The sequence below is a fragment of the Chelon labrosus genome (assembly GCF_963514085.1).
Source record: "Chelon labrosus genome assembly, chromosome: 10".
Lineage (NCBI taxonomy): Eukaryota > Metazoa > Chordata > Actinopteri > Mugiliformes > Mugilidae > Chelon > Chelon labrosus.
This window is the reverse complement of record NC_140360.1, coordinates 11,581,889-11,592,323: the sequence shown is the minus strand read 5'-3', so window position 1 is coordinate 11,592,323 and position 10,435 is coordinate 11,581,889. Positions and strand designations below refer to the sequence as shown.

The 10,435-nt window shown below is 43.7% G+C and overlaps 1 protein-coding gene across 1 annotated transcript; it reads right to left on the bottom strand.

Moving 5' to 3' along the window:
- Positions 1 to 1,127: 1,127 nt before the first annotated feature.
- inavaa (innate immunity activator a) lies at positions 1,128 to 5,354 on the bottom strand. The gene is made up of 9 exons (XM_084553998.1): positions 5,107 to 5,354; positions 4,434 to 4,567; positions 4,142 to 4,264; positions 3,827 to 4,061; positions 3,682 to 3,735; positions 3,219 to 3,444; positions 2,859 to 3,011; positions 2,078 to 2,771; positions 1,128 to 1,851 (listed from the first exon to the last, which is right to left on the bottom strand). The coding sequence occupies exons 1-9, from the start codon at positions 5,168 to 5,170 to the stop codon at positions 1,759 to 1,761; spliced, it is 1,776 nt and encodes a 591-aa protein (XP_084410124.1). The 5' UTR covers positions 5,171 to 5,354; the 3' UTR covers positions 1,128 to 1,758.
- Positions 5,355 to 10,435: the final 5,081 nt, after the last annotated feature.

Below are 10,435 nucleotides of genomic sequence, written 5' to 3'. Positions count from 1 at the left end.
TTTTCGGCGTCGTATCGCTCATTTACGTCCTGTGGAAGCTTCACGACGGAGAGCTCGAGCTCTGATGCGTTCTTGTGGAAGATACTGTGGTCGGTGCTTTATCCGAATTTAGTCTCTGTACTGTTGAAAGCTCTTGACACATGTAAATAAAACATTTTGATGTAACACTCTAGGTTGTATGTCTGTGGAGATTCTCAATCATCCAGGTCATGGTATATGTAAAAAAAACAACAAAGCTGAAACAAAGGCAAGTGGATTTCTTCTGCTTCTTTTTCAGTTTTGAATGAGTTGTGTGGAGCTTAGATTTTTATTAGGAACATCTGTAAACTACCAGATATGTTGATATAGTTTTCCCCCAGTGAATGGTGAGAGATCAAGGTGCGGCCTATGTGACGTTTGAAAACCCCTCTCTGATCATTGGACGCAGATTAAGACATAATTTGTCACCCAGCTGCAACATGGTCTAAACATTTTTCCCAAAAAAAGCTTCACCCTCGTTCACATCTTGAGTCTAGGGTCCCATTTCCTCCAACTACAGCTGTGTATCCGGTTGTTAACAGACCCTTGTTCCGTCATTCATAACGGAGGAGGACACTTTGATGAAAAACGTCTTCAACAAAACTCAAATAAGTCCATTTGCCTTTGTTTCAACCTTGCTCTTTTAGAAATACTTTTGATTTTTCATCATGTAGGTGGTTAGCATTGATGCCTCACAGCGAGAAGGTCCCGGGTTCGAATCCATGGGCCTTTCTTTCTGTGTGGAGTTTGCATATTCTCCCTGTGTCTGTGTGGGTTATCTCTGGGTACTCCAGCTTCCTCCCACCGTCCAAAGACATGCTCATTAGGTTCATTGGTGATTCTAAATTGGCCGTAGGTGTGCATGTGAGTGTGAATGGTCGTCTGTGTTAGCCCTGCGATAGACTGCCGACCTGTCCAGGGTGTAACTCCGCCTCTCGCCCAATGACAGCTGGGATAGGCTCCAGACCCCTACGACTCTCAAGAGGACAACCGGTTACAGAAGATGAATGAATGAATGAATGAATGAATGTTCATCATGTGTCATATTTTAATCTCTACCTTCAAGATAAAGGTAAACAGAACTTTTGGTCATAATTTTTATTATAAATATACAAAACAAACCGATACAATCACTTGGTTAGTAAGAAAACACACCATACTGCATTAAAAACATTCATCAAACCACCATTAAAGGCTTCAGTGATTAATTATTAAGAGTTAATAGAAAAAGATTCAGCTTACGTCACGTCATGGCTAGACAGATGTTAAATTTTAACTATATATAATATATATACTGCATATTTTTTTCAAAAAGCAATCAAAGGAGTTTCATTACTTCTTTTAGTTATAAGTCTCTATCTTGTAACGGGAGAACTTTAAATAATAGATAAATAAAATATAATTAAAAATTATATTAGAGATGGGGCAACTTATTTGATATCTCTTGTGGGTGACTTCTGTGTGCAAAAATGTGTGCCAGCCACAAAGAAACAGTGAGTTTATGATGCATTAGACACAAATATGAGCCTGAATTCACACCAGATCCATTAAGAAGCAACTTAAAATAAATACCACTGGCATACCACCTTACAATAAGTTTTAAATTAATTACCGACTCCGGTAGCGATAGGTCCGCGTTTTCTGCATCACGTCAACAAACAATCTCACAGAGAGTCCAGAGACTTAATAAATACAGAGATAAATAGAAAGGAATGACTCGACACGCTGCAGAGGAGTCAGCTACACTTGGCTCACGATTTCAGCGTCCTCGGCCACAAACCACTGGAGAGGAGTCCCGTCTGAAGCTCTCTGGAGGATCACATTACCAGTACCCTGTGAAAAGTGACAGGAAATCAATTATTTGTATAAATATAACAGAGGTGCAGCCACTTGATTGGTCGACCAAAAGACTATAAATAATTTTTCTGTCATTTTCTTGAGTAAAAATCGACCAGACTTGGTGTTTCCAGCTTGTTAAGCGTCTTCCCTTATTTGTTAAAAGCCTAAGAAGCCTAAGACCCACAATTTCAAGTGGCATCTAAGTGTGTTCAGGACTAACCTGTGTGAATGGAGGCAGGTAAAGTGAAGTGGGGCTGGTGACGTTCATGGAGTTCTGCTGTTCCTCGCAGCTTGGTCGAAACTTCTGCAGCTGGTTCCTTTGGTGCCAGGACTTCAGCTCCTCTGACACAATCTCCCTGGGCATCAGCCTGATGGCGTGGTTAGGGTACTCTTTCAGTGACGGGGTTCGCACCAGCCTGGTGTAAGGCGGAGGGGGCTTAAGGATGCCCCTCGGGGAAGACGCTCCCTCCTGCAGCTGTCTTTGTTGAAGGTTGTGTGCCAAAGGTGGGGACAGGAAGCACTTCGCCATGTCCAGGTCTTGCGGTGAGAGGGGACCCTCCTCTGCAGTGGCCTTAACGTAACCAGGGCTGGACTGAGGCTGGTTGTTGTTCTTGCGTGGGCTGGGGGAATTGGAGTGTCCTTTCTTCTGTGCTCCAAAGTGGAATCCGTAAGGAGGGGGGCAGAGCTTGGGGATCTCAGTGGGTCTGTCCCGGCCAGGAGAGCTGATGTAGGAGGAGGATGAGTGCTCTGAGCTGCTGTCCTCAGAGCTAGACTGGTAAGGACGCAGGGGAGAGTACTCCGGAGAACGCACCATGAAGTCAGCCAGGCAGCGCCGCTGAGGCAGCCTGGCTCGCCCTCGACTGTTCTCTGGGCCGAGGTGCTCCACGTCAAAAGATGGTTTCTTTTTGGGAAGTCTGAGGGGATATTTCAGATAAAATTGTTAAGTAACGGCACAGAACTTTCAATTTTATCGTTCTGTTAATGTGTCTGAGTCTGTGTACCTGAAAGACTGGGAGTACTGTCGGCGTACGAGCAGCTCTGGAGTGGAGGGAGCGCTGGTTGTTGAGTGGTTGTTACGCAGGGCTGAGTTCTTGACAAACTGAGTGAGGGGAATCCTGCTGCTCTCTGCAGACAGCTGGCTTCCTACTGGACTACTGCACACAACAAAACAGGAAGCAAAATAAGCAAAGCATCCTGTTGGAGGAACCTCTACAATTACACTTCTATAGATTTAATCTGTTTAAGGTCCAACTAAACATATTCAGAGACAGATTTGTTTGTGTTTGTACTGGTTTATACTGTATTGGTTTTTGTGTCTTCTTATAGAAGCAAAACACAAATATCACCCTTCAGCCTCTTACCTGGACCTGCTGCTGCAAGCAGACTGAGGTTTTGTTTCCTTCTGGTAGGGCTGGTCCAGACTGGACTCTTTCCATGGAGAGTTCTGGATGGGAGAGCGCTCGTACTCCACGCTGAGCTGGCCTGAGGACTGATGGGACGACTGCAGGGTCTTGGCTGACAGCTGGAGGGGGTCTGAATAAGAAATGCCCATCACTGGAGGTGAGAGCGGGCTGGGCGAGTCCACATCTACGGAGAGTCAGAGGGAATATTAAAATAAAATAACAGTTTTGTCTTCAAATAAAAATTGGTTATTTAACACAAAAATATATTTACAATGTAGCACATGTTCATTTAAGTGGATGTTAGAGTGCTCTTCTTGAAACAAATCTAATCCTCATTAAGACATACTTCTTTCTACTATGTTGGTAAGAGGGAGACAATAACCTTCAAAATTATATGTGTATACAATTATTCCCAACTCACCTTCATCCAGAGCCACCACATCAGAGAGGGAGCTGTCATCAGACATGTTCAGATCTGCATAGGGTAATAAAACACGTTAAAGGTTTCCGTCAAACCCACAGTGTGTTCCACAGATCGGCCTGAAGGGGGCGGCAGTGTCGCTCACCTTTGCATTGGCTGCTGGAGGCGGTGATGCAGGGCGAGTTGCATTCACTCTTGATCCTGTGCTGGAACACGGCCTCCTGCAGATCCTTCACTTTCTTCTCCTCCCTCTTGCACTGCTGCAGCCGGCTCTTCTTCTGCGGCTTGCTGAGGTTCCCTTCAAGCGAGAGTTTGCGGGCCGCCTCGTAAATTTGCCGCCGAAGAGCCAGGCCAGTTTCTAGCGACTGCAGCTCTGAATCCTGGGATAAAGACAAATCCTGATGTTTAGTTTGAGCTGACCTTACTTATTATCTCTACAAACGCTGATGAGGGCCCGTACCTGTTTATTCAGATGGATCAGACCCTCATCCAGCTTGAACGAAGCTCCAATCCTCCTTCTAACACGAGGTGGCTTCTCATCTGGCATCAGAGGATAGTCGGAGGGCAGTGTGCCGGTCAGCTCCTGTGAAGACACAATAAGTGTCAAAAGCATAAAAACTGCACATTTACACCATTAAGCATGGATGGAAATCCTACCCACTGATTTACAGCTATGCACCGCTCATCAGAACTAATCAAAACACATTTTTGGATCTTGGTTGTGTGCATGTACTCATTCAGGAGTTACTTACTGCCTCCCTGATGCAGAGTTTTCGGAGCTCCAGCAGGCAGAGCTCCAGGCGCTCCTCCAGGGATTGGTGCTTCAGCTTCAGGGCTCTGGTGTGAGTGATCAGGTCCTTCACCGGTGACGTGGGGCTGTCTGGGCCTGCAGTAAAAACACACGTAATCAATTTAGATTTTCTACTACAAAATGTGCAGTTTGTAAATGTAATTTGATTTGTTTGGGCACACTTAATAATTAGTTGTGAACATTAAAATTGTGTTATTTGTCAGTGAGCTGGTCGTGTTAATGGATAAGATTTCCTTTCAGATAAATTCTTGCTTTTTTAAGGTTGGTATTCTAGTGGATAAACCAGCACTGGTGCACAATGAATGCTGATAAACAAGAAATTCAGCTGCAGAAACACTACAATTTATCAGAGCTAGTTCAGAATCATTATGTAGCCTGTTAGCAGAAAGAAATGAGAAGTTAATATAAGCTTTTTATCTGTTTATTTTAAACTCTCAAATTTAATAATTGTATCTGCCTCACAGCCCATCATAGATTGAGCTATTGGACAAGTATGCGCAGACATACTATGAATATGACTCCAGTTTTACATTGCTCTACTATATCCTCACTTAATTACGGCTAGATCTAATATGTACAACAAGGTGGATACATAAAGATGTGGTTGTTCTTACCAGAGTGCAAGATAATCCCACTGTCAGTATCACTGATCTCCTCTTTACTCTCGATGGCCGTCATCTTTTCTATCTGCTGGAGTTTTAATAAATACCTGTGGTGACAAGCAAAGTTTATTCAGATTAGTAAAGCGAGACGGGCAGCTCATAAGAAGTTCTCCTGTTGTTTTCCGACCACATGGCTTCATTCTCAATCTGCTGCTTCACTTAACAAAAGTGAATGACTGACGAGTGCTCTTTTTACACACTTATCCATGCAGCTCTCCATCTCCCCTCCTCCATATCCACCTCCTCCTCCTCCTCCACCTCTTTCTGCCTCCCATGCTCAGTCACAAAAGACTCAGACCCCCACGGTTGACTCGGCACATGTGCGGGGGTTAATCTGATTCGTGGTGCCATGGCGACGGGGCACGGTGCGGCCGGCTAGGGGAGCGTGTCTCCATGAGGCGTGTCAGAGGGCGTTTAAAGAGCCCAGACCCCGAAAAGGAAAGCAGATGGCAGCGGGAATTACCCCACTGATGCACTGCACCTGTTCCCCCCCTTGCACCCCTCCCTCGCCTCCTATTCAACCAGTGTCCAGAAAACCCTCTGGGGGCTTTGAAGTGGAAGAATGTCTCAATGCTGGGTTTGTCCACGCAGCATCAGATCACAAGGTCCCTGCTGACTCCTGCGCAACGCTGCCCGTTTCACTGACACACTTTCACAAACAGACGAGCACAATTCATGTTTATGGCCCGCTCTGCTCCATTGTTGCTCCTCTGCAGCAAACATGTGACTGATGATAAACAGAAACGAGCTGCAGAGTGGGACGACAGCGAGACGGGGGGGAAGCAATGACATCGACAAATTGGAGATATCATTTAGAGGTGAAGGCGTTTAAAATCAGGCGAGGAGAGTGTGTGGATGCTCCAATGAAAAAACTTCAGAGAAAAATGCTGCCTTTATTTTTTATTTTTAGGTCAGTTCATTTATTCATGTCTGCCTGCACCATAGACTTCTACTGAAAAAGGCCAGTAGGTCACAAGAGACAACGTTACGGGTCCTAACATGATTAAAGTATGTCATTAGCTTGCTTCAATGCCACATATTCATAGAAGCATAGCCGATAAACTTGATGGATTTGTTGAGCAAACAAATAATGTGCTATTAGTTAAGGGGTAGGATGGAAGACATGGAAGCAGACACCAGATAAAAAGAATTCGTTGCTAAGGCTTGTGCGTATAATCCTCAGCTCCTGTCTCAGCGGCTGTGTTTGGAGATCGGTATCAGGCCTTTTCCTGTAGGGATGAGGAAGACACAGGACTTATGTGGATGAGAACCTCCCCTAACAGGATATTATTGTGCCATCCCATAGGTTTTACCCATTCACCACAGCAACTCATGTGAACTGACACAGCTATGAGCAGCCAGTAGCACAATGAGGAGCAGCTAGACAGCTCGAGTCAGTAAAACAACACTGCAACAAAGGCCCTGTATCCACCAACCGGCCTCAATAATCTGCTGCGGGCGCAATATCTGCTGACAGCTCAGGCTTGAGCAGCATTGTTGGGCCAATATTCAGACAAGGCTGCAGTGAGAGGCGGGGAAAGGAACAGTGCTGAGTTTTTTAGCGTGCAGGGTCGGCAGCCTCAGACACATGGCTCCACGCTGCAGCAATCTGCGAAGCGAAAGACGTCAACAGGAATCCGGCCTGGTAATCAGAGACAGGCAGGGTAATGTGGGATTTACCCACTTACACCCCATAACTGTCTGAAGACTTTCACAAGAGTCTGTGGTCGGAGGTCTAGGCTGAGTGAGTGGGTGGGTGGTTGAGTTTGGGTGAAACTCGAAGTTGCAGCTCATTGCCATTTGTCATAGCTTTCATAAGAACCTGGAGTCGTGGGAGAGTTCAAGTTATGGAGAGCCAAAAAACTTTTCTTGATTGAGTGTAGCAGGAGTAGAAATCTATTTCCTGAAGGGGCTGCCGCTGATAGCAGTGTCTCCACCCGGCAGACCTGATTGATGTAGTCATAACATTTTAATTGAAGGGAGTCTGTTATCACTGCTAATGATGATTACCTACAAATGTGTCAGGGATGAGAGCTGACAGTCCCACCCATCCTCACTGGTTACTGGACCGTGGCGGCGTAACATCTACGGAAGCAGATGTTTATGGCAAGAGATCATGATGCGGATTTACTGTCTCCCAGACTTCCCCCACCACCCTTTCCCATGAGCCTCTGGAGCTGCGTACCCCTGGATTGCGGCCACCTCCACCACCGTGCTCATTACCACTGTGGTCTGCACTGGAATTACCAACGGGGACCAGCCTCGCAGAGGAAACAGCGAGGGTTGCCTGAAACCAGACCGAGGCCCGTTCGAACCCTGTAATTAAGATTCTCCACTGAATGCTGATACTATGGAAGAAACCAAACGACTTTACAGCATGCCTTATTTCAGAGTCTGATGAAAAGCCAAAATCCATTCAGCAGAATGGATCCACTCTGTACACAGTATGGGCTCCTGGAGGAAAAGTGCATCAGTGTGGGGGAGAGGCAGGAGGGGGGAAAAAAAGGAGTGTTGTATTACAAAGGACGTCACAAAAGTCAGATCTCTAGTGCTGAGCTTGTAAACTCCACAGACAGCAATACGAAACAGACAGGACGCTGTGATAACATGAAGTTGCATGAAAGACTTAAACACTTTCAGCCTCTTTTTTTTTTTTTTTTGGCCTGCATTAATTTAGATCGACTTTGTTAAATGGTGCAGCAGCCTTAGCTTTCCAAAGACAATACAGGGGTAATAAGCAACATGCCGGCCTACTGGAGGCCATATGCTGGCCAGACACAGCAGCTCTGTCACAGCCCAATGACAACGCAAATACAGAAGGGCAAGAAGAGATGCTTCATTGTTCTCCAGAGGCTGAAGGTCTGACTGGGGATCACGACACCTTGTCCCTCTGAGTCATCATTTCTTAAACCCCTGAATGGACACCGATGGGGATCTCTGGCCATCGGCAGGATGCGGTTACAGCTTTTCACCCTCAAGTGCCCACCGCTGACAAAAGAACCGGGGCACACCAACGCAGAGGTGTTGTCTCCAGCACCACAGTAACAGCTACATGTCTGTCAACGTGTGGACCAGAGGAGACAGTGTTTATTCTGCTCCTGTGGACACTAACACAACAACTGCCTCCAAGCTGCCTGGTGCCCCACATAAGCCTTACAGTGTTGTTTATCTGTGAAAAGCAACATGTTGCTATTCGTGGTGCAAAACAGAGCAAGTGATCAAACTATATTTAGACCCACACAACTGTTCTGCATCCATTAAGTCTTCTTCCACAGTTTAACAATTAAACGTAGAGTATTTACAGTGAAAGACTCAAAATTAAATGTACATGTTATGCAGAAGTTTGTCTATCACACAACATTACATTATTCGATTATATTTTGCTAAGGTGTTTTAACATTTTTCATTTTACGTTGCCAGATGTAGAGTCAAATTTAACTACTATATATAAATATCTCTCTCTCTCTATATATATATATAGATATAGATATATATCTATATCTATATCTATATATATCTATATATATAGATATAGATATATACTAGCAGGTAGCATGATCTATAATACACCTTCATTTAATCATGTGCTGTTAACCTGATAAGCGCCAAATAAAATTCATTTATATGAATTGAGGTGAAGTAAAATTGGAAAGGAGCAGAAGATGGAAGTAAAATGCAAGAGACTTCTAAACTACTAATACATTTGTTAATTCACTGAAGAGTTGTTTTTATATGTAAGGATTATACAAACTTTAAATAGCTCATTCACATTGGCTAAGTGTAACGTTTTCTAAGGTTTATATCGACTTATAGCAGCTACTAAAGTTGTGCCAACGCTCTTACTTCGTCTCTGTCCATTGTTTTCGCTTTATGTTATGCTGTTAAAATAGAAAAATAGTCGGTACTGACCTTGTAGCTTTGTGGTCTGCTCCTCTACAGCATCCTTTCTCAGCTAACAGGAGTTGTTCAGACTTTCTCTCTGGTCAGATGTGAAAGCGGCGCTTGGGACATCTGTTTCAGACAACTCCACCTTCACAAGCATAGGGTGAGAGCTTTATTGATTTTTGCTAAATTATTTATTTAAAAACTATTTTTCATGCCATTTTCCTTACATATAAGTCCAGTAAATGTTAGTTTCGTAAACTGAGTGAAATTTTATTTATATTTACTTAAACGGTAAAAGTATAAATTTTTTGTTGTGGTGGCGCTCCCCCCGGACACTTTCTAAATGGTTTGGTCCGACGCTGCCGACTTTCCAGACACGCTCCTGCGTATTGACACAGCACGCGACTCTGTGAGGGGGCTTTTAATTTGACGCACAAAAGAAGAATGGCCGGAGGCTGGGGCAAGTTTGAGTTAAAAAGAAAAGAAAAAACACGGGACAGCTGGCAAGTAAGAGGTGGAGGAAACACCACCACGCTCAACTCTCTCCCTCCGCCATGATGATGATGAAAACATGCGACCTAAACTTGATGTTTGGGCCAAAAAAACACACATTCATGTATTCTGAACTGGCCATGAACACATTAAAACACAATTTAATTGCATTACATTCATTGCTGATTAGCTTTAATGAGTAAAGCATTTATTTCCTGAACCCGCAGTGCTATTTATATTTGCATATACATAAATATACACTCACTTGCCAGCTCATTAGTGAAATCAAATCTGATTTGGCAGCCCTGCACTATCACAATGAAGGTTATTCAGCATTTGTTTAAATTTACTGAGAGAGCTGCTGATGCAACCGCGTTTTCATTTTGGAGACTGTGCTTTGTACACAGTAACAGCAGTAAATAACAGAAACATGTTTAGTGTCTAAGTCAGTACAATTTAATAACACAAACATCATCCTCTCAACTGATCATAAAGTTGAAGCTAAGATTAAGCGCATTACTGTTACGTTTGAATGTATTTGTTTCCACTTCTGTATCCTATGTTATGTATAATACAATAGTCATTGCTTGTAAGTTACATTTCATTGAATTATGTTGAGTCTGATCTAATCTCTATTCGACCTGCCTGTGCAGTAGAATATGTATTGCTATGGGATGAATTTATTTATTTATTGACTTAAATTTCTGATTACTATGGCTGGTGTATCACGTGGAGAGATAAAAAGTCACTAATATCTCTAATGCAATGCGCTTATACAGGTTTTCCCATTTTAAGATACCTATTACCTCCAGTACATTCATTTGAGCGCTGTAGTCACTTGTATGTTTGCATACAAAACATATTATGAGCCTCTAACATGTTACTCAGGTAAAATGAACAACCT

Coding starts and splice junctions, on each gene's coding strand:
- inavaa (XM_084553998.1), bottom strand. CDS start 5,170: ATGACGGCCATCGAGAGTAAAGAGGAGATCAGTGATACTGACAGTGGG. Junction 3,012..3,218: donor GCTTGCAGCAGCAGGTCCAG/GTAAGAGGCTGA, acceptor TGTTGTGTGCAG/TAGTCCAGTAGGAAGCCAGC. Junction 2,772..2,858: donor CAGTACTCCCAGTCTTTCAG/GTACACAGACTC, acceptor ATATCCCCTCAG/ACTTCCCAAAAAGAAACCAT.